Raw genomic sequence first — 23,890 nt, forward strand, 5'->3', positions numbered from 1 at the left:
GTGGCTCCAACAGAGCTGCCAAAACTTACAGCTTTGTTGTAGGGTCACACCACCTGCAGACTGCTCCAGGCTCAGCATGCTCTGGGGAGTTGGGGGTTGGTTTTTTTTCCCAGCTGTGATCCACCAGCCTCGAGCAGCAAGAGGATGAGGTGAAGCTGCTGAACTGACTGTACAATTCCTGTTTATTTTCAGGGCTCCTACGGCGTGGTGAAACTGGCCTACAACGAGGACGATGACAAGTACTATGTAAGTGTGCCTCTGCTCTGCTCCTCCTGGCTGCTGCTGTGCCCCCTGGCAGCTGGCTGCCCTCTACCTGGCTACTTCCAGCAGGTGCCCTTGTGGTTTGGGTGGCTGGCAGGAGCTGAGGCTCCTCTGGGTGCTTTATGTAACAGGCAGGCTGCAGAAGCATGTTGCTGATCTGCCTTGGCAGCTCCTAGCTATGAAGCAGGTCACCTGAAATTAGAGGCACGTGGGTGGTGGCATTCAGCACCTGCTGTGCATTGGAAGCCTGGCCTGGAAGGAGCAGGAGTGTTTTGTAAGGAAATGGGGGCGTTGCTCAGGAAAATTCTTAGCAGTGAGCATCTCAGAGTTAGAGAGTTTCATATTCCAAAAGGCTGCTTATGCTGAAGGCTCCTGCTCTGGGCCTCCCCTTTCAGAAGGAGCTGAATCCCATGCATCCCAGCTGGAATTCCTGTGAAATCTGCCTGCAGATGTGCTCATGTCCCTGGGCTTGCCCTGTGGCTTGTTTTGTTCAGGCTGAGAGCAGGAGCTTGAAGCAAGGAAAACTTCCTTGCTATGTGTGGCTGTGCCTGGAGGCTTCTGGAAAGAGCTTCCAGCAGGGCAGGAATCTGCTGAGCAGGGCTGCGTGGTTGCAGGGCTGTTGAACCTCAACCCAACACAGCCCTGCTGCTCCACACTGCATTTGGTGAGAGTGCCCTGCTGTTGCTCCTGCATGTGGATGAAAATGAGCCCATCAGAGCAGCCAGGCAGTCTTGTGTGCTGCTGCTTGTCCCTGCTGCCCTTGGGACAAAGGGGGATAAGAATGTGTTGTGGAACATAAAGCATGCTCATTCCCCACTGCTCCCCAGGCAGTTTTTCCTCCCTGACTCTTTATTACAAGTGACACACCAGGTTGAAATGGTCAGGTGGGAACTGTGTGCCTGTGGGTGTTCCTTAGCCTTTCTGTGCTCCCAGCTGGTCTGGAACTGCAGCAGGAATGTCTTGAAATGAAGGATGGAAGAGATGAGACAAAAATCTGGACAAGGTGCCCTGGAGCTGGCCAAGGAAAGGAGCCACAATTCTTTCCATCTCCCACCCTTTCCAAGCTGATTCACAGCTGCACCAGAGCTTTTTCCAGTGGCTCCTTTTCTGTGCTGCCCTCCAAATCCTCCCTGCCATGCCCTGCAGCAGGATGGCTTGTTCTTCAGAGAGTGATGGTGCCAGGCCTGGCTTCCCTCATCCATCTGTCCCACCAGCACAGGCACGCCAGCACCAGTAGCACAGAGTGGAAATGCATCACATCCATAAATCATGTTTATTTCCAGCTGAAAATATTTTTCCTTTGAAAATTGTAATCCTTACATTTTTGGCACTGCCTTTTTGTTCAGGAAATGCCCAGAGGTGGGCAGGGCATCTGTTACAGCTCAGCAGGGGAGAGCTGGGTTTAGGGTGGCATTGCCTGCTGCATTCCTGCCCCTCTTTTGGATGCAGATTAACCCCATGGATGTAGATTTAGCTGGTCGAATCAAAGCCAAAAGTGAAAGCCTGTGTGCAGGTTAGCCTGCTGTGTGTTAGTTAATCCCCACTTAATCTTGGTTTCTAATCTAAGCAAACACTTAAAGGTGCTGCAGCCCGGGAGGGGCACTGTGCCTGGGGGCAGTCTGAGCCTCACCTGAGGCAGGGCACAAAGACCCCCTTAGTGCCAGCCCGGCAGGGATGTGCTCTTTGCCTCACCCCATCCTCCTTTTGGGGTTGAGCTGGATCCTGGGCTGAGAAGCTGATCCTGGCAGGTGTGTGGAGGGATGGGCCTCTCTGAACTCTGTCCATGTCCCTTGTTGTCCTCTTGGCAGGGCAGGGGGAGCTGTCCCCTTCCCCAGTGCAGCCACATGTCTGGCACCTCATCCTCCCAGCCACCTCTGCTTGTTTTCTGGAGGGCAAGCCATGGTGGAGACACCTCTGCCTTTCCTAAACATTCAGGCAGCTCAGGAGCTGGCAGACTTTCCAAATCTTCAGAGAAACAGTAGATTGTACAGTGTGCCTGACCCTGGAGCTCTCCCAGAGCTGAGACAGCTTCCATCCTGCCCTGCTTGTGCTTCCCATCCCTGTCATATCCCTCAGCAGTGCACCCCGGGGGTACCTAATGACTCCTGCCAGCAGTTAATAGAAGCAATTGGGATTCTAATAGTTGGGAAGGGCCTTTTCTGGGTGTTTTCCCCCAGATTTAGCTCTGGATGGTGTTTTTTGTCTCAGTGGTGAAAAGCAGTAAGAAGTAACTGGAGGAAATCAGCTCTTGGTTGGCCTTTAGTGAGCAAGGCCAGGTTGGATGGGCTTGGAGCACTCTGGTTTAGTGGAAGGTGTCCTTGCCCATGCAGGGAGATGGAACTGATGATCTTTAAAGTCTCTTCCAACCCAAATCATTCTATGATATTCTGCTTCTATAACTGATTTTCATTTGCTGTGGTTCAGCATGAGGCCAGGGTGTTGCTGCCTTCTTTACTGTCTTTAAGCTACTGTACTGCAATAACAAGGACCAAAATTGTAAAGAAATAAGAAAAAAGAATATTTAGGGCTATAATTCATTGTGGCTTCTGATTTTTGCTGAGGTGTGGGACTCTCTGCTAGGTCCCTTCAAAAACGCAGAGTTTCTAGGGAGCAAGGACTGCATATAGCTCCTGTCAAAGCCAAAGGAAAGATTGCTGCTGCTTTAATGAGTTTTGGATCTGGCCTAGAATTAGGAAAAACTCTCAAGAAAAAAATTCAACCGCCTCATTTGGGAAAAAAATGTAGATGGGTTGTGTTTACTTAGTGGGCTTTTTACCTTCCATTAAAGATGAGGGAGTGCTTCTAAGAGCTTTGCCCTTGGTTGCTGTGTGCACCACAGTGCCTGGAGGGCTGTGAAGTGTCCTGGCTCACATCACTGGATGCAGGGAATGTGTTAGACCATGGAAACTGGAATTTCTGCACAGGTATGTGAGCCAGTGCTGCCTCCAAGGAGCAGACCCCACTGGAAAGCAGAGCAGGCTGCCAGAGCACAGAACCCTGCTGCTGCCGGGGCACAGGAAGCTGTTACAGCAGCTTCTGTGGGGCTCTGCCAAAGAGCCCTTTACACTGGAAAGATTTCAGTGTCTCAGTTTGAAGGAGATGCTTTGATGATGACTAAGGGAAAAATCAAAGGCCAAGTTCTCTGAAAAAGTAGCAAATAAAAAGCAAAGGCAAATGTGTCCAAGCAGAGATCTAGATTGGAATCATTGTGCTGATGGAATTTGATTCTTTGAAGCCTCAGGTCATGTCTTCCTCCTATTTTCAATCTCTAAATCAGCTTGCAAAGGAAAGTGGTTATGATGGGCATTTGTTATGCTACTGCTGGAATAAGGCAACAGCATTTATATTGTGAGTGGATTTTTCTTTTTTTCATCCTTCTTTTTTAATCTTGTTTCCTAAGAAACAAGATTTGTGTGATTGTGCTCTCTGCCTCTGTTTGTACCTAACAATCTTTGCACTGAGGGCTCTTTCCTTCCAAGTTTCAGTGATGGGGAGAAATTCCTTCCAGGTTTATGAAAGGAGTGGCTGAACAAAGGGCTGCTGCTGAGAAGGTGGCCAGCAGCAAGCCTTGAACTTTCCAGCCCCCGGAGAACTGCTTTGGTTGCCATCCAGGAGGAGAGGGGAGGCAGAGCTCCTGCATTTCCCATCCTCTGGCTCAGTAACAGCTGCTGAACCCCTGCCAGCTGCACTCAGAGCAGTGGGCAGCAGGGAGCTGATCTCTGGCTTAGTCTGACACCCTGTGCTGTTCAGCTGAGGCTTTGAGGGGCTGGGTCACCCGGGGTAGCAGCAGGATCCTCGGGAGGCAGCTGGGGACAGAGCTCCAGGACAGCATCCCTGCTGTGGTGGCACAGCCCGGTGGTGGAATTCTGCTGGTGGGAAAAAGGGTGACAAACACAGGAGCAGGATTTTAAGGCTATGGCAGCTGTATCTGTCTGGTTTAGGATTTTCTTTCAGGTAAAAACACTCCTCTTTGCCAGCAGAGCTTCCCTCTCAGCTGCTTTGTCTGAGGGATGTTGTTGTTAGGCAGGACAGGTGAGGAAGGGCTGGAAACACTCTCTGGTGTGTTCAGCATTCCCACAGAGGATTTAGGTGGTTAGTAGGGATTTTTGAGCAGCATCCCACTCTCCTGGGAGCTGTAGGTAGGGACTGTGCACAGGCTTCTGCCCTTGCAGTTCAAGTCTCTCCCTTAGCAAACAAAATGATATTCTGAGCACTGTGAGAGCATCACCAAGGACAGGTGATGCTTCCCTTGGTGATAAGGTGATAAGTTCACTTGGCTCAATCATTTTGTCACCCTTCCCTCCCAAAACTAATGGCCTTTTTGCCCTTGTCATTACCCACAGCTTGTGGTCCGGCTGCTGTCACAGGCATTCCTCCTCTCCATAAACCTGGGATCTCCTTTCCCTTAGGCAGCATCCCTGTGGCTTCCAGCTGTAGGGTTGATAGGAAGAGAGCAGTAAACTTAGATAATAAACATACACCAGAGAAAAGCACACAGTTCCTGCTGTTTCTCAAAGGGAAATGTCAAGACCCGTGTCCACGCGGGAACAGTCGGGAGGAGGATGTGTGGAGGAAATCTCCAGGCTCCCTCTTTTCCTGAGAAGACTGAAGCAACACTTGCCTGTGCAAAAGGAAAATCCCTCAGCTTGGCTCTGAGCTGGTTCTTTATCAGAAAGGCATTATCTGGGTAATTAGCTCTGCCTGTGAGTACAAATGTCTCTGGCTCTGTCATGCATTGAGCCCAGAAGGAGAGGTTTGCTGAAGCATCCCTGAGATGCTCCCATTACAGCAGCCACGATTCAGGAGGAAGCCTGGCCCTGCCAGCTCACAGTAATTAAAGTGAGGCTTCACAGCCACGTGCCCTCCTCTCTGCTCTTGTGATAATTAAGTGGTTCTGGCCTGTAGCATGATGAACTTTGCTTTTTGTCCCTGTTTGAGTTTGTCAGCGCAGTGGGACAGGTCCTCTCTTCTGACCCAGCCCTGCTTGTGCAGGAGCAGATACTGGTGCTTCAAAACTGGCATAAGTATATCCTTGTGCTTCTTTCAGCAGTAGTGGTGCTCTGCAGTCAACTCTCCTACCCCCCTACTGCCCCTCAAGTGTCCTTCAAGGCGTTTGGGTGACAGCAGTAGCTCCTGTTCCCTCCATTTCTGCCCCCAAGAGCAAGTCTTGTCTTAGCTATTGCTCCTTTCTGTGCCTTCCTGCTCCCTCCAGCTTCTCCTGGGAAGGACTGTCCTGATGTGGCCATGGCTGGTGGTGGTAGTTCAGTTCTTCAGGCTGAGGAACTCTCAGCAGCAAATTTCATCTTCTGCTCTGTCCTTTTTCTGAAGCTCCTTGCCAGAAGGCAGCAAAGACTCAAGATGGGATTGGAGCAAGAGGAGAGTTCTCCTCCTGGCTTGGCAATGGTTGAAAGAGAAATGGATGTACCAATTCCTTTGATTTTTCTCATAAATTTTCATGATGGAGAGATAAAATGGGAAGCGTAGGAGGTCCTCCAGGCTTGGTCCTGCCCGTATTTGGAGGTGGTTGTGCACATCTTGGATCCTCTTTCAGCAGACCATGACTCATTTGGCTGCCTGTATTGGACACAGAGCTGTGCTAAGTCATAGATAAGCACTTCTGAGTCTGTCTCTCAACACCATCATTTCTAACAGTTGGTGTGGAGCTGTCAGGCAGGATTGAAACACTGCACAGTGTCTCTTCTCAATTACACGGGTGCAAATCCAGAGGATTTCACTGGATCAGTACCAAAAATAACAATCCTGTCAGCAAGCCATGAACCTGGCTGCAGTGGGAGCACTGAGGGGAGGTGGGGATGTTTGGGCATGTGGTGCCATCATTGCCAGGGACAACAGCTTGGGAAGGAGCTCACTGGAATGGCTTTGGTGACATGTTCCTGCTATGAGTGTTAAAAACAGGTAGAGTCCCTGCCTCTGTGGTAGTGATGCTAAATTCCTGGGAGTTTGTGTCCTGCAGGACTCCTTGGTTGGTTAGATTGTGTAGGAGTCACTCCAGTGTGAATTACATATTGGATGCTATGTTAAGAGGAGTGACCCCTTAGGCTAGGGGAGGAGTGAGTGGCCATCCCAGCTCCTGGAAGCACAGGCTGTTTTCCCAAGCAACTTGTACCATGAGCTGGTTTCTCATTAAATATTCATCTGCTGGGCCACTTGAGGGGTTTGAGTGGCTCTCCAAAAGGTTATTAATGCACAGAGCAGCTGGAGGCACAAAGACTATTTATTAAATTCAGACTGCCTTTTGCCACTATGCTAATGCCAGCTGGATGGCAGGAAGAATTGTCCTGACCCCTTCCCACACCTCAGCTGCCTGGGTTTAGTTTCCTTATACCCCCTGACAAGACAAAACATAAGATAAAGCAGCCTTGAAGTGGCTCTGAGCTGGAGCATAGCCATAACATCATCCAAAGCAGTGGGTCAGCCAGAGAAACCCACTTCTTCCCTCAAGCTTCTGCCCCAAATGCAGAAATTTGGCTCCTTTTTCTTTGTCCATTTGAAAATAAATCAAAGAAAGATGCAGTGCTTTCAGGAAAGCCTGGGTCAGTGTCTGTCTGGTGTGGCCACCACTGACCAGGACCCTTCTCTAGGGTGAGCAGCAGCCCTGAGACATTCCCTGATGCACAGCATACTCCAGGTCACAGCAGTCAGCTCTTTGGCTCTTGTCCAGTTTTAACACTGCTTTTTCTTCCTCCTCCAGGCTATGAAAGTCCTCTCCAAAAAGAAGCTCTTGAAGCAGTATGGATTTCCACGTGGGTATCTCACATTTGGAGGTCTGCCTGTTGTCCTCAGCCAAATCTCTCTGTAGAAACATGGTCTGCAAGGAGGGAGCTGGTTAGAAGGGGGTGGTGAGGGGCAGATACAGCCTCAGGGAAATTCAACACACTCAGTAATGAGATTCCTGGATCTCGTTTTTGTGAGTCTCTTTGAAGTGGTGACTTAGGCAGGATGCTGCCCTCCTTTCCTTACCCCTGGGACAGCCCCTGGGTGCAGGCTGGGCTGTGGGATGCCCCAGACCCATCTGGTCTGAATGGGAGAGCTCAGTTCCAGGTGGGAGACTGCAGAGCTCTGGGATGAGAACAAGGTGATGAGATCTTCCAGAGCAGCTGGAGGGGTGTGCAGAGGGGCTGCTCATCCTGTGTGCAGGAGCTGCTGCCAAATGAGGAATTCTTCACTCTGCTGTCACACTTGCAGGTCGGCCTCCTCCCAGAGGGTCCAAAGCATCCTCTGGAGAGCAGCCCAAGCCCATGGCACCCCTGGACAGAGTCTATCAGGAAATAGCCATCCTAAAGAAGCTGGACCACATCAATATTGTTAAGCTGATAGAGGTGAGCTGTTTCTCCACGCTAAGTTATGCTGAAACAAATCTGGTTTGTATTGCAACAAGAGGATTTTTCTTTAACTGCTCCTACTTCAGCCAGAATTGGCTTAAAATAGATGTTCAGAAATTTAGGCTGGTGATTCCAAGCGAAGTCTTACTGACTGTGTAGTATAAACTGCACTCTCACCCTGAGCTCTGGGCTGGTGCCCAGGAGAAGGCAGCTCACTGTGCTGGTAGAAATAGCAGTGAGCTTTGATCACTGAAACTTGTGTGCAGACAAGCCTGGGAAGGTGCACAAGTGCAAGGCTTCAGTGCCATTTCAGTTATTGACTGAGGTCAGTTTAGGACAAGCAGTGCCTTTATTGGTAGGCTGTTTCTCCAAATTCAGGTAGAAGCCCAGATTTTTCTGGAGACTGGAAAATCTGTCCTCCAAAACCCCCCCAAAAAACCCTATCCTCCAAAATCCCTCCAAATTCTCTGCAGAACTTTCTAAATATTAGCCTAAATTGTTCTCAGTGTTCTGAAGCTCAGCACAGTGTACTGGGAGTATTGCTTGCCTAAAAATCTTTTTTCCTGCTGTTTTTCCCTTTATTTCTCTGTGATCTCTCAGGTCCTTGATGATCCTGCAGAGGACAACTTGTACATGGGTATGTGAGTCTCATAAGCTAACAGAACCATCTGGGCTTGGGCCTGGTGATGCAAGTGACACCTGCCAGGACTCGGGGTCAGTGCAGGAGGAAACTTGTGCCAACTTCAGCAGACTTTTTTTTTTTTCTGCCAAGTTTAAATGCCTGTAAATGCAGCTGGGATGGAAAGGCTCCGTGCAGTAGGGTAAGGCAAGCTTGTGTCAGTACAGCTGTGCACATCTCTTTGCCATGGGGACACTGAAAAGAGCTGACAGCTGCTCTGCCCTCCCCTCTGTAGAGCTGATTCCAGTCCCAGAGCCGGGAGGGAAGAGAAGGGTGCAGGATGGTTTCCTTGTCCTCCTGCTATGGAACTTCTTTAGGCTGTAGAGAGTGGTGGTGACTCCAGAGTCACTCCACTGTTGCTTGGGAGTGTTCCCTGTGACCCCTGCAGAGACTCTGACCACCCTGCTGAGCCTCAGGGGCTCCTAAGGGAGCAGCACTCCCACCTTTGGTGGGGAAGCCATGCCTGACTGGGTGTTTATGCAGAGGGCGAGGGAATTCCACCCATTTTATCTTCCTCTCCTCCAAACCCTGACAGTACCAGCCATCCCTAACCCCCATTTGGGTAAACATTGAGGGTCAGGCCTGGGAGGCCCTGAGGTGCCCTCTGAGATGGGCTGGAGGAGGGGAAGACTGACCCTTTTACAGCTCTGCTTCCCCAAACTCTTTCCTGATGAAGCAGGTTCAAAGACTGCTCCTCATGAAATAATTATGGGACACTTCTGAAGCTGCCTGAAGGAGGACTCTGCCTAGCAAATGAAGCAATTTGCCTTTGAAAGGCCACTTTTCCCTTTGGGCTGAAGCTCCAGTGGCATCTGGCAGCATGTCAAAGTGATGGCACTCGTGGTGGGAGGGTGATGGAGGCTGTTGTTTGAAGGCCTGAACTCCTGGGGATGGAGGAAAGGGGAGAGATGAGGTAGAAAGTTGCAGAAGGAGAAAAAAAACCCAAAACTAAACCAAGCTCTATCTGTGGAGCAAAAGAACCATCCCAGAAATAGCAGCAACAGCAGCAGGACAGGTGGGGAGTCTCCTGGTCCTGTTGGAGGTTGTGCTGGTCCCTGAGTGACAAACAGTGGCCATGTCCCTGTTGTCCATGTTCCACCACCCCTTTCCTCTGCCTGGGATCCCCTGAAGTTCAGGCACATCAAGCTCCTGCCTCTGCAGTTCCCTTGGCAGAAGGAGTTGCACTGCTCAGGGCTGGACATCCTGCAAGTGAGTTTTCACCCCCCTGCTGCTGCCCCAGCTGATGATAACTGCACCTTTCTCCATCCAAAAATGACCCCCACTGCAGAGCAGATCTAGAGGAAGTGGTGCTTGCTGTGATCTGCTGGGATCAGGCACTGCTGTGAGCACTTGGCTTGTGTCACTGGGATGGGATGTCAGCAGGCACTGAGCAACCTGCAAAGGTACAGGGTGGTGGAATAATGAAGTGCTTCCACAAGCTGCAGCTTCTGGAGGGCAAGATGAGCCAATGCAGCCTGAATTAGCTGCCCTGTGTGTTTGTACCTTCAGAGGATCCCACACCCCAGTGCTTTGGGGAGGGGATCTGCTCAGATTTTTTGGTAGGCACAAGAAATCCCCATGTAATTCATGGGGAAAAAGCTCTCCTACTCTAGGTAAAAGCAGATCTTTCTCCTGTTTGCAGAACAGGGCAGAGCAAGATCACAAAAACACTTCTTCCCAATCTCCTAATCAGGCACACAAACTCATGTGCTCTGCAAACCTCAACAAATCCTCTTCAGTGGCTCCTGCCAGGGAGTGTTTGGCTCTGACACAGTTGTAGCTGTGCTGCTGATTGACACAGCAGAAATGGAGCAGCATGTTCTTACAGCATCTCCTTTGCTATCAGCAATTTAGTGGAAATATCACACCAAACACCCTCCCTTGGAGGTACAACAGGGCTCAAATCAACCAGGGCTGACACCCAGAGCAGCAGCACTGTGGTTGATAAATTAGCACCCACTGTCTCCCTGTACGGAGCTGCCAGGAGGGAGGATATTTGTCTGAGCTGAAGAGATTAATATTTTCATTTTACATTCTCTGGTGTCCTTGTCATAGGTGAGGGAAGAGAAATGAGTGGAGATAAATTGATTTTGCAGGTATGGGAATGGATGTGTTTTTGTAGGTGCTGAATAACAAATAAGTCCAGGCTGCTCTTCTCATTCATTCATGGTTTATTTCCTTTTCTTGCAGTGTTTGACCTCATGAGGAAAGGGTAAGTAGCCCTCCTAGGACCCCTTCTGTTGAAAATTTTGGTGTTCATCCTCAGGTTCCCATGTGAAATGGAGGTTTGATAAGTCCAGTGGGGCAAACCCTGTCAGCAGGAGAGGCAAAACCCAGCTTTGCACTGCTACAGCCTGGAATGATGTGGTGAATAGAAATGGGCTGGGAGGACCTGTTCTGGTGCCAGACTCTGATGTGGAAAATAAATTCTATGACAGTTCCTCATCAGGTGGCTGGAAGAAAAGGCTTGAATAGGAATATTCTGCTGGGTTCCAGCCACACTGTGGCTTCCTCTGATAGAAGGGTCTGTGGTTACATCAAGATTTACTTGCCACCTGCTGCCTTTGCCCTCAGCACTGACCTCTCATGGGAGGCTGTTCTGTTGGCACATTCCTTTGGCACAGTAGAAGAAGGGATAAGGTGCTAAGAGGTTCCTCACTGCTCCTTGCTACACCTGCACTGATCCTGCAGCTCTGCAGTCCCAGTGAGGTCGTCATTTCTGTGCCCAGGAGGGAGGAGATTCCCAGAGGGGTTATTTTTCTCTCTGGCCCCATGAACAAGCTGCCAGCTCCAGTGGGTTGCTGGCAAGAGGCTCCCCAGGCTCCCTGGTGATCAGGCTGATGCTGACCTGTGGGAGAGGGAGCTCCTGTAAACAGCTGAGGCTGGGGAACCTGTGGCTCAGCCAAGTGCACCTGGCTGCCTCTGGCAGGAGGCAATTGGACTCCATCAGTGGCTCTGCCAGCCCTGCTCTCACTTCTCCCTGGTTTCAGCAACAGAAAAATGTGCATAAAAGTGGGAGGGAAGGCAGTGGCAGGAAAACACAAATGGGAGATGAAGGTCATCAATCAAATGGGCAGCCAGGGAGAAGAGGGAAAAGCTGCAGGCAGGATTTGCTGCTGGGTGCTGAGGGGAACAGCCTCAGAGCCTGGTTTTGGCAATGGGCTGTTCTCTGGCAGGGTTTGGCTTGCCAGGATGGTGTCCCAGGAGCACTCAGGCAAATGCAGCTCCAGTTAGTGATGTGTGCCCACATGCAAAGCCAGGCTGCTGAGCACAGGCAGGGTTAGCCCCCAGGGCAGCGAGGTCCTTAGCTCCAGCAGGGAACAGCAGATGCTGACCAGCTCTTGCAGCCTCTTTGCCCTCAGCTTTCAGCAGGCACAGGCAGAAGAGGAGCTTGTAGAGGAGTCTGTGCATGCCTCAGCAGTGGCAGCATTCAAAGGAAAGGAGAGGAGAAGCTGACCAGGTAACCTTGGCTATTCAGGCCTGAATGGCTGAGCTCTGGTGGTGGCTGAACCCTGAGCAGCTAAATAGGCTTTTAAAGCAGTTTAGCACAAAGCACTGAAAATATTCCCATTTAAACTTTGAGCTGGTGGTTCATGTCTTTATTCTGCCTCAGTGGAGACCAGCTGCACAGTGATATTGTGTCAGGACTGGGCCCCAGCAGGCAGGACATGCAGTGCACAGCAACAGGCAGTGTCCCCACTGCTGACTGGGATCTCCTGGCAATGCTGGTGCTCACAGCCACGGGCAGCTTCAGCAGGAAGCCAAAGGCCAGGTCCAGCTTTGTTCTTCTCCCACTGGGACTGTCAGTGAGTGGTGTTTGTCTTATTTTGTGCAGTTAATTCTGATGCTGATGAGGGCTCTGTGGTTCTTGCTGGCTCAGGGGCTACACAAAGCCACCCATCACTAGCCAAGCTCAGTAGCCAAAGCATCACCACCTCCAGAGGGAATGGGCACACTCCATCCTGTGCCACAGCACCCAGAGCATTTCAGGAGCCTGGCCCTCAGTGCTGGGCCGTGGTGATGGAGAGCAAACTCCTCCAGCAAGGGGTGTTCCTGCCCTTGTGCAGAGCACTGAGTGGCTGTCCCTGTCCCCACAGGCCTGTCATGGAGGTGCCCAGTGAGCAGCCCTTCAGCGAGGAGCAGGCTCGGCTCTACTTCCGAGACATCGTCCTGGGCATCGAGTACTGTGAGTACCCAGCACAGCAGGGCCTGCAGAGGGTCTGCCCAGCCCCCCCGGGGGAAAGAGATGTGCAGGAAATTCCCAAAGCCTGACTGAAGGCCCACACAGTGTGCATCTGTATGCAAACTATGAGATAAGAAATGCTGACTTAGAAATGCCATGCAATAGGACAGACATGGTTGAAAAAGAAATGGAACTAGAAACAAGTTTCAAAGGATGGCCTTGCAAAAAAGACTGGATACTTTAGAGAAATTGAACTGTGAAAGATGCATTGTAGTAGGACCCACGAGAGGTAATTTTAGATGATTGTCTTTAAAGCATTTACAGCATAGTGTGACTAAAGCTGATAGGCCAAGAAACATGGTATATTGTAATTAAGAAATAGTTGGCTTCTAATTGTGATAGTGTGAATTGTAACATCTGTATTGCTTCACCCTTCATATGAGACTAAAAATAGAATAAAAGTTTTTTAAATGCCTCTCAGTTGCCCCATCTCTGGGTCAGAAAAGGGCTTAGTCCAACACCCCTGCTCAGCTGGGGAGAGGCATCTTGGCCCTGGGGGGCTGTTGGATGAACCAGAGAGGTCCCCTTGGATTGCCTGTGATGGGGCTGCTGTTGGAGCTGGCCCCACTCAGCCTGGGTTAACCCAGGAAGTGTCACAGAACCCTTAGAAAGGACATTGCCTCTCTTTTCATTTCCATTTATTTCTTTTTGGAGACTGTCTTTGAAGGCAACAGCAGAGCCAGAAAATGGGTGTTTGCAGTGTCATGGATTCAGCCAGTCAGCTTCAGCTGGAACAAATCTCTGTCCCTGGCTTAGCACTGCAAGCACTGGCCATGGCAGAGCTGGTGAGCAGCACAGGGAGGATGTCTGTCCTTGTTCTCCCCTGTGCAGAGCCCATCTGAGTGACCCCCTGTGTGTCTGTCCTTGTCCCTGTCTGTGCAGAGTCCATCTGAGTGACTCCCTGTGTGTCTGTCCTTGTCCCTGTCTGTGCAGAGCCCATCTGAGTGACCCCCTGTGTGTCTGTCCTTGTTCTCCCCTGTGCAGAATCCATCTGAGTGACCCCCTGTGTGTCTGTCCTTGTTCTCCCCTGTGCAGAACCCATCTGACTCCCTGTGTGTCTGTCCTTGTTCCCCTTTGCAGAGCCCATCTGAGTGACCCCCTGTGTGTCTGTCCTTGCTCTCCCCTGTGCAGAGCCCATCTGAGTGACTCCCTGTGTGTCTGTCCTTGTCCCTGTCTGTGCAGAGCCCATCTGAGTGACTCCCTGTGTGTCTGTCCTTGTCCACCCCTGTTCAGAGCCCATCTGAGTGACTCCCTGTGTGTCTGTCCTTGTCCACCCCTGTGCAGAGCCCATCTGAGTGACTCCCTGTGTGTCTGTCCTTGTCCACCCCTGTGCAGAGCCCATCTGAGTGACTCCCTGTGTGTCTGTCCTTGTTCTCCCCTGTGCAGAGCCCATCTGAGTGACTCCCTGTGTGTCTGTCCTTGTCCACCCCTGTTCAGAGCCCATCTGAGTGACTCCCTGTGTGTCTGTCCTTGTCCACCCCTGTGCAGAGCCCATCTGAGTGACTCCCTGTGTGTCTGTCCTTGTTCTCCCCTGTGCAGAGCCCATCTGAGTGACTCCCTGTGTGTCTGTCCTTGTCCACCCCTGTTCAGAGCCCATCTGAGTGACTCCCTGTGTGTCTGTCCTTGTCCACCCCTGTGCAGAGCCCATCTGAGTGACTCCCTGTGTGTCTGTCCTTGTTCTCCCCTGTGCAGAGCCCATCTGAGTGACCCCCTGTGTGTCTGTCCTTGTCCACCCCTGTTCAGAGCCCATCTGAGTGACTTCTTGCAAACAGCCTCTGTGAGTTCAGTGCTCTCAGCTCTGGCTGCTTCCTCTGCACACTGGCACACTGAAGAATTGTCCATGGTGACTCTGGGGAGGAAGAGGCAGTACAGCTTTTGCAAAGGACATTCCCACCTTGCAGGTCTGATTGTTTTCCAGAGGAGACAGCAAATATGTAGATAAGATGATCCTGATATTACCTTGTGTTTCAATTGCTAAACAGCTTTTGATTAGATCCAGTAGCTCACAAAGCAGCTCCTAAATCTCTTGGGCTGGATGTGCTCTTGTGTGGATTAAGGGCTAGACAATCAAGAAAGTTGGAATACAGCTTTCACAACTGAGAAAAGTCACCAGTACAATTAAACAGGAGCCAATAATGTGGGCTGGGTTGTTCAGTGACCAGAATGACCTAAATGACCAGAAAAAGGGTAGAGAACAATAAGAGAGATGGGTGGTGGCACTGGGTTATTCAAGATAGTTGTTAGAACTGACTGGGAAAACTGGCTGGAAAATGCCATTGATAGCAAATGATGGCATGATAAAATGATAGATAAAAATTCATGTTGCTGACTGTAGGGTAATGCATGAGGGAGAGAAACAACACTGAAAATACATACAATGTGATGGGCTCTAAATTATCTCTTCTCACTTGGACTTTGTTCTGGGTAGTTCTCTTGAAAATGCCAACCCATTACTTAGTGGGATTCAACAAGGCTAACAAGATTTGGGGAATTATTTGGAGTGAAAGGAAGAAGAAAGTAGAAAATGTTTTTGTGCGGTTATTTGGATCGCTGAGAGCTCTTAGGTACAGACAAGGAGTATCCTGAATATTATGTGCAATATTATGTGTTCAGCCTGTCTTAGAAACAAGAGATCCCTGGAACTGAGGCCCAAGACGGATGATCAGGATGGTCCTGGAAAATCTTATGTACAGAGGTATGACCAAAGCTCTCAAGAATGGAAAATTGCCTTGGGAAGAGATGCTATGGCAGAGGCTTATAAAAACCTAATTGTCAGGGAAGTGTTGGACAGAAAATGAATCTTTTCTGTCTCTAAAAACACAATACCTAATGGAAAGCAAACAAAATAAGCAAGTATCCAGGTTAAACCAAAAGGAATTACTCTCAACCACTGAGAGAGAACAAGTCTCTGAGCATGATGGGCCTTGCTAAGGCAGAGGAACATGGTTTGAGGGTCTCAGTCCCTCTCCACATTGAAATGCAGCACCACCTCAGTTTTTATCTACAACCAGCAGGGAATAAAATCAGTGTTTGCAAGTCTGGCCGCCCAGAAGCTTCCAGGTGCTGCCAAAATTAGTCAGGTCACCTCAGAAAGTTGGTAGAAGTTAATAAATGAATGGGACTCTCAAGACTGTCTTTGAGTAGAGCTTGAAGGATGAAGATGCAGCTTTTTATATCCCCATTAGCATTCAGATTGCAGCAGAGCCTGTGTGCCTCAGCTGGGAGATTCCAGCTCTGCTGTGCTGGATGCTGCTGCAGGAACAGTTCCTGCTCAGAGGAAACTTTGAGTTTAGTACACAGAAAAAAAAAAGGCAGCAAAGTGTGGGTAGTCTTAAGCAGAGAGAGTGAAATTCAACAATGAATTATAGGATGCCCAAGCACTCCCAGCAACAGGAACAATAGGATGCTTTGTTTTGGACCATTGAGTAACCACTTACTTTATTAGCAAATGAAAGTTAAAAATGGTGTTCTCTCTGAACTGCTGGGTAAATGCATGGCAATTATTATATAATTAAGAGGAAAAGTGCACCATTTGTGCATGCTGAAGGAAAAGTGTTGCCAGGCAATCCAGAGATTGCAAGGTAATTTTAATGTAAGCATCCATAAGTGTTGTGTAATTTGGGAGGCTCAATAACCATGCAGCTGCTTGAAGCTCACAGTCATCCCAGCAGCAAATGCATCGTTGCTGGTTGGATTTTATCAGGTTGGAAGCTGCAAACTGGATTCCTGTTGGAGCCTGAGAGGTGTTAATGGTGAGCAGGATGAGGAGCCGAGGTGGTGGGAGATGTGGGCTGAATTTTTGAATCACTGGTGGTGGCTGTGGCCACTGTGTGTCTGTGGGGACTGCCCTCACTGCTTTTCCATGAGTTTGCCTGGACTGGAGGCCTCCTGCAAGAGGGCTGGCTGTGGGGGGAGGTCTGGGGGCAGGCAGTGGTCCAGGTGATGAGAGCTGGGTGGGAAGCCTGGATTAGGCATGGTGGGAGGCTGGGACAGAGCCCAGGAGAGAGCCAGGAGCTCCCTGATCCAGACAATGGCACAGAGCTGTCACCTGCTTTAGGCTGGGCTTAGTGTGTCAATACCAGAGTGCACTTTGGCACAAGCACAATCCCAGCCTTGTTCACTAAACAGCTCAAGGTGTGAGAGTCAGGGAGATCTGCCCTTGTTGAGTCTCCCTTTCTCTGGCCCCTGCAGGGCTGGGAATACATTTGGAGTTTAGGCATGATGTATCACTGATTTGTGTGCTCTGGTTTGGTGCCCCTGCAGGGCTGTGGCTGTGTCAGGAGTTATTCAAACAAACTGAAATTGGGTTCCTGGTGGCATGGGCCCTTCAGAGGAAAGTGGGTTTGCTCCCACTTTTGAGACTTCCCCACTAGTGCTGGCCCTGCACACGCCCTCAGGAGCTGGGGAAGCAGCCTGGCCTCTGTGAGCACCACCAGAGTGCCAATTCCAGAGTGAGCTCAAGTGGCAGGATCCACACCACAGCTTCTGCAGGAGCACAGGGCTCAGCTGGGATGGAGCACAGGGGGAACCTGAGCTGCTCCAAAGGGCTGGGTAGTGCTGAGGCTGCAAAACTTTGGGCTTCAGCAACTGATCCAAGTGGCAGAGGCTTCATGGGTGCAGCAAGAGAGCAGCAAAGCAGTGGAGAGAGCTGACAACACCACTTTGGATGGAAAAGTTTGCTGGATTATTTGTGTCATTAACTAAAGCATGTGCTTAAGCATCTCTGTCAATTAGGAATATGTGCAATTGCCACCCTTTCCACTTGTAACTCCCCTCTAATAGTGCTTGGCTGGGTTATTTAAATTTTAGTCTACCTTCTAGTAAGGCAAACTTTGCTTTCCTAGAGATACTCAGCAGAAATGTGTGTGCTGGATAGGAAATATTCACCATGCTTCATCAGCAGGCATGAGGGATATGCCAGGTAGGTATCCCAGTTTGATTTTAGGACTGGGACATGAGAATCTTCATTTGGTAAGAGCCTGAGTAAGGATGAGCAGACAAAAGGGCTGTCTAAGCAGGGGCCAGGCTGTGGCACTGGCCAGGAGCAGAGAGTGATGAGCACACCCAGGGTGGCCCAGGGGAAAACCCTGCTGACTTGCACAATGCAGATGAAGCACAGTGACTGTCCCTGCTGCTCTGGAGCTGCCAGCTCAGTATTCCAGTCACGAGAAGCTGAAACAGTTTCTGTCAGCCTGGCTGAAGAAGAAAAAACCGTATTTCCTGCATTCTCTGCAAAAGCCTGCAGTTCTCCTCCTGTGACTGTGTCTAAGAGGAGGGGCAGTTTGGTCTCCCCTCTGCAGAGGAAGGCTTCTCTCCTCTGAGCTGTGGGCTTGAAGGGAGGGTAATGCAGCTAAAGCCATTGGAAATTCCCTTTCCAGCAGCAGCTCTGCAGTGACCCTGGGCTCTGCATGCTGGGCCTGCAGCCTCAACAAAGGCTCTGGCTTTTCAAAGCTGGCTTTTCTGAGAGAAGACTTACTCTACTTGGTTATCAGTATATAATTTCCATTATCTTAAAGCAAATGAGCCAACAGAGGCTCGTGTCTTCTGAAGAATATCTAGTGCAGGGTGGGTGCACTGAGGCATCAGTGGTGTTGATGGTTTGATCTGCTTTGGTTCTTGGCAGAAACAAGTTCCTCAGGCTGATGTGGGCCAGCAGAGCTGGGATACAAGTCTGTGGTGGAGCTGCTACATGCTCTGCTGATTGCTAGCAAGCTGCTTGCTCCTGTGTGGGAAATGGGAACCTGCCTCTTCTCCTGCCTCTTGCCTGTACAACTCTGGAGCTCTGCAAACAGAGCAAGTTGAGGTGAGAGCTACAGCTGCAAGGTTCTGGGTGTTATAATGACACCACCAGGAGAAGAGAAGCTGGCTTGTGTTTTATCACATGCAGACAAGCTCTCCTTAGCTGATAACAACCAAACAAAAAACCCTTTAATGCGGAGCAATGTTGCTGATGCTGATCGATATGGACTCTGTACAAGAGTGAGAGTAATTAGCTGATGGGGGAGATCAGAGATGTGCTGGAGCCTCTGAAGATCAGGCAATTTGATTTTTGTTGTTTGATGCAGCTCTGTGGCTGCTGGGGGCTAGAAGCAGCCCTGTGCAGGTTGTTTTGGCCCTGTTGTGCCCTGCTCCCCTGGGGCACTGGGGTTGGGTGCAGCCCTGGCAGGGAGCTCTGCAATGCTCTGGGACTGGTGTAGGTGACAGGGCTGTGCTCAGCTGGGCTGGAGGACAGGTGGACAAGGACAGCCTTTGGCAAGGTTACCTGTCCCTCTTCCCTGTTGCTTCCTGCTGGCAGGATCCACACCACAGCTTCTGCCAGGAGCACAGGGCTCAGCTGGAATGGAGCACGGGGGGAGCTGAGCTGCTCCAAAGGGCTGGGTAGTGCTGAGGGTGCAAAACTTTGGGCTTCAGCAACTTCTCCAAGTAGCAGAGGCTTCATGGGTGCAGCAAAACAAGGGAGAGAGCTGACAGCAGCACAGCTGGGCATGGCATGGGGGTGTTCCCCTTGTCACCCCTGTCCTCCAGCCCTTCCTCAGCAGAGCCCTGTGGACCAGCAGCCATCTGTTTTGAGCTCTGGATGGTGGTGCAGCAGTTTCCTTGGGAGGCTGTTCAATCATTTCTGTGCTACAGGAGCGATGTGAGAGTAATACTAAGTGGGCTCTGCAGTAGCACCATATGGATTGCTTTTGTCCTTGAATGGGAATGGGATTCTGGTTTTAATCAAGCAGAATTCAGCACTGGCCTCAGTAAATAGCAGGATGTGTCAGTGCATTGTAAAGTTTCATATGTCTAATTTCTAAATGAGCTTTTAGCAAGTTTGTATTAACTTGCTGGATCTCCAAGATTTCCAGAGGGGAATGCAGCAGAAAGCAACTTTTCTGAAAGGACTAAGGAACAAGATCTCTTTCTAACACTTCTGTCTCCCTCTGGGTTTTCACTCCCTGTCAGTGGATTTGTTGGCAGACAGTTCCCAGGCATCCAGGAGTGAAAGGGAAAGTCCTGGGATAGCCTGTGGGATCTGGAATGAGGAGTGTTTGTGAAATGGCTGTTTTGTCCCACCTGGAGCAGCTGAGGGACTGAGCAGAAAGGAATGATGTACTCAGCAGGGCTTTGCTAAGGAGCAGGAGGTCAATGGCAGAACTGTGGAGACCCAGATAGGAGTGTGCAGATAGGAACCAGCTGGCCCAGCAACAGAGAACTTCCTCAAAATCCTCCCTTTTCTCCAGCCCCATCTACTGAGACCCTCAAACCATGTTCCTCTGCCTTAGCAAGGCCCATCATGCTCAGAGACTTGTTCTCTCTCAGTGGTTGAGAGTGAGTAATTCCTTTTGGTTTAACCTGGCTACCTGATTATTCTGTTTGCTATCCATTAGGTATTGTGTTTTTAGAGACAGAAAAGATTCATTTCCTGTCCAACACTTCTCTAACAATTAGGGTTTTATAAGCCTCTGCCATAGCATCTCTTCCCAAGGCAATTTTCCATTCTTGAGAGCTTTGGTCATACCTCTGTACATAAGATTTTCCAGGACCATCCTGTTCATCCTTCTTGGGCCTCAGTTCCAGGGTGCTCTTGTTTCTAAGACAGGCTGCTATTGCCAACTCGGTTCAAACACATAGTAGTGAAGAAACAGCAACAAAAAAGCACCCAAAACAAACAAACAAAAACCCTAAAAAGCCAGGTTTTCAGGAAGACCTTTAATTTTAGGCAATTTTTTCACTGAACACCCAAGTGCAGGGTTTTGTGGTATGCTAGCAATATGCCTGCTAGAGCTCTCTCTGAAATCAAGGACAGGGGAAGGATGCTCCTTTCCCAAGGATTGCTCACACCCTGAGTGCTCTGAATCCTCCTCTGAGGTTGTACAGCATCAGCCTTCAGCAGGCTGGTTTTAGGCAGTAGTAGGAGACAGACCAGACTTTTAGCATAATTTCCTTGTTTCTGAGCACCCTGGAGCTCTAAGTCTTGACTAAATCCAACTTCAGCTATCCCTGGTCAGGCTTTCTAACACAAGTTGTGATAAAATGTAGTACACAGGCACTCCCCTGACCTGCTTGCTGTGTTTATGGGGTGGCTGTGAGGGTTAACAAATAAGGATTTCTATTACATTTGAGATCTTTTCCTGGATGATGCTCTAGGAATCCATTGTATTGTTATCTGGATGCAAATAGGCCTGAAATAGTGTTACCTTTCCCCTGAATTGAAGAATGGGTCTAATAAAACCAAATTTAACAGAGTGCTGCATAATCAGACTTTGTCCTGAGGGCTCTGTGATATCTCAGGTGATTTCATTTTCATGATGAAGCAATACCAGTGCATGCCCTGCACAGGTCTGGCAGCACAGAAAGTGCAGGGTGGCTTGGAGCCCAGGCAGGTTGTTCTGGTGAGCTGCTGGGCCCTGCTTTAAGAGCAAAACTTTCCAGGTAAAAGCAACATGTGGAGCCATTTTGACAGCTTGCCAAAGCAGCTTCAGCAAAGTGCTGGGGCAGCTCAGCATGGATTTTAACCTGGGGAGGGGTGCAGGTTAAAGTGTATTTGCATGGCAGTGAGTGGTTTTCAGCTGCTGGTGTGGCCTTGGGCATGACCTGAAGGGCAGTACCAATGGGATGGTCCTTCCCAAGCTTCCAGCATCCAGCAGCCACATCCCTGTGGCTGGGCTGGGTCTGAGGGCAGTCTCTGCCTGCTTTGTGACTCTTTCTGAGCTGCAACAAGCAGAAAACCCAGAGCACTGCACTTTGAGCAGGACACAGAAGAGCTGGAAGTTCTCTCAACAATGTGGATTCAGCTTGGGGTCCCAGTGTGTCTGTGACAGCCTGGTCAGAGAGAGAAAGCCAGATACACTTTCCCAGGAATTGTTCTGGGGAATTTGAGAAGGTATAAAAAGCTTACTTGATTACAATCTCCCAGTATTTATAACCAACATGTGCACCCAGAACCTGACTGGTTCTTAATAACACCTTGTCATGGACAGGGACCCCCTCCAAGGGGAGCAGGGGACAGACACAGTCAAACACAATCACCAACATAAATTAACCTCTCATTTCACCATCCTGAAGCAGCTGGGAGCAAGCTTCATCCTCTGTAGATTCACAAGCAGCAGGTAGGAAAGGCACTCTTGTTAGGATTAGTTCACTAGAAGCCAGGACCAGAGGTCCCAGAAACAAAACACTTGTTATGTCCTTGGAATTAAGGACACATTGTGACACAAAGAGGAGCAGGGATGCATCAGGCTCAGCAGAGAAGGAAAAGCACTTTCAACATGTAAATAAAACCCCTAAATGTGCTTTAAACAGGATGGTGAAATGAGAGGGTTAGTTTATGCTGGTGATTGTGTTTGACTGTGGCTGTCCCCTGCTCCCCTTGGGGTGGGTCCTTGTCCCTTCTGTACAGTCATTAGTCTGGAAGGTGTCATTAGTGGCAGGCTTTTCTTTCCAAGATGCTTAGCTCTCCCTCTGGAGTTCTGCAGGGATAACACCATCCTTTCCTCTGTGTGCTGTGCTGGAGATCCTGCTGGATTAACCAGCACTTTTCCCCCAAGGCAGCTCAGTCCCTGGGCTCCTGTGGCAGTGATTTGTGTCACTGCAGGCAAGTCCAGGCGGCCTGTGGCCAGTCCTGCTGGGTTGACTGTCCCTGCCTTTCTCCCTGCAATGTAATCTGCAAGAGATCTGCACTGGCAGCAGAAGTTGGTGGGTTGGGAAGTTTTTCCAAGCTCAGTTGTGTTGGGGTCTTGCAGCTCTCACACAAACCAGATTTTGTCTATTGCCTGCAAGAAGACTTGGGAATGATTTTAGGGGATTATTTTACTTTGCCTTGTGCTGAGCTGTCCCAGTGGCAAGGCACAGCACAGCAGAGGATAAGCCTGTGCATTTTGAAGCCCAAAGCCAATTTTGGAAAGCTGTGCAGAGGAGGATGCCACAGCAACTGGCAGGCTGGGACTTCAAGTTACGTTTCTTCAGAGCAGAACAGGGATTTCAGATTTCCTCCATCAGGTTAGCAGCTCCAAATCATTTCTTGACAGATGTGAGCACAGTTTTTATGGCTGTGATATTCATTTACAGCAGCTGGTGCTCAGTCCCCTGTCCTTCTCCCTTCATGGATGGCTATTTGCACAAGGCTGCATGGAGAAGGGGATTTGCAGATAGCAGAACTTTCAGCCAGCTGGCAGGAGACTTTGGTGGCTGTCACTCACAGTGTGTGGGTGAGACACTGCTCCCAGTCCCCTTCCCATGCCAGCCTGGTGTTATTTTAAATGGATGCCAGGTGTTCAAAAGCACCTGGGAGGTGACATTCCAGAGGCCAGGCTCACTCCTGGGCTCCTCAGCCCTGCAGGCTCTTGTGCTGAGCCTCTCCTCTGAGCACCCAAGGTCAGACTATCAGAACTGTAATGTTCTCACCTGGAAACTCAAACATTCGTTGGCCAAGTGAGCCATTGGTTGATAGCTTTGATTTTTGTAAAGGATGTGTTTCTAATTTCTTTGTTCTGTGTTTCTGGGGACCAGAGCAGAGATGGGCACTGAGGAAACACATGGCAGCTGGAAAACTGCCCACAGTGTTCCTCATCTTTCATTAGATGGTGCAGAGGCAGGGAATGTATTCTACATTATATTATAATATATTAGTTATATCAGAGAGGAAATGCTTTTTGGTTTTGTTTTGTTTGTGGTTTTTTACTTTCCTATAAGGAAGAAAAAATAAAAAGCCTGGAGTACTTGCTTGCCTTAATTTTCACAGACCGAGCTCCAGGGATGTACTCACATGGTCCATATTTGTTTTGGGTTTTTTTAGGGAATCTTAGCCCTGTGGTATCAGGCATGTCAGCAGACACCTGCCTGAAAGGCTGCTCATTATCTCTTGAAGGAAACCTTCACTCCCTCCTCACCCTTATTTGCTATCCCTATATTACCATAATGAAATGTCAGCTTGCCACCAGCTCTGCTGCTGAGCAGATGTTGCCTCCCAATTACTGTTGTTGCAGGGTTTGGGTGTTTATCCTGGCTGTCTAGGCAGGCTGTTAGCAGTAGTGCCTCCCACCACAGCCTGGCCATGCAGTTGGTGCACATCTGGAAGAAGATGTAAGTACTGCTGCTCTCCAGCAAGTTTTATTCTGCTGGATCTCCAGAGCAGCTCTTTAATGTGCCAAGGACAGCATCCCCCAAAAGTGCTTTAAACTGAGGAGAGGGCCTTGCAGGGAAAATACCTGCAAGTGTGACTTCCCCTCCCCAGGCAAGGCCTGCTGGAAAGTTGGTTTGAAAAGAGCAGAAAGTTAAATGAAGTTTGTTCATTCTTGGTCCTAAAGCACAAACTGGGGTGCTCCGTGGGGCAGGCTGCCTTTGTGGCAGTGTGCTGGTCAGGTTTGTAAAGCAGGAAAG

The 23,890-nt window shown here is 49.7% G+C and overlaps 1 protein-coding gene across 8 annotated transcripts in view; it reads left to right on the forward strand.

Annotated features, from left to right (window-relative positions):
* CAMKK1 (calcium/calmodulin dependent protein kinase kinase 1) overlaps positions 1-23,890 on the forward strand; it is a 94,725-nt gene that overhangs the window by 49,176 nt on the left and 21,659 nt on the right. For all 8 annotated transcript variants that reach the window (XM_077787489.1, XM_031506468.2, XM_077787486.1 and 5 more), the window contains 6 exons: positions 193-246; positions 6,974-7,025; positions 7,468-7,601; positions 8,205-8,241; positions 10,474-10,495; positions 12,381-12,469. In XM_077787489.1, coding sequence (XP_077643615.1) covers positions 193-246; positions 6,974-7,025; positions 7,468-7,601; positions 8,205-8,241; positions 10,474-10,495; positions 12,381-12,469 — 388 coding nt within the window. The remainder of the gene's footprint in view (positions 1-192; positions 247-6,973; positions 7,026-7,467; positions 7,602-8,204; positions 8,242-10,473; positions 10,496-12,380; positions 12,470-23,890) is intronic.

Source organism: Lonchura striata, chromosome 20 (assembly GCF_046129695.1).
Source record: "Lonchura striata isolate bLonStr1 chromosome 20, bLonStr1.mat, whole genome shotgun sequence".
Classification (NCBI taxonomy): domain Eukaryota; kingdom Metazoa; phylum Chordata; class Aves; order Passeriformes; family Estrildidae; genus Lonchura; species Lonchura striata.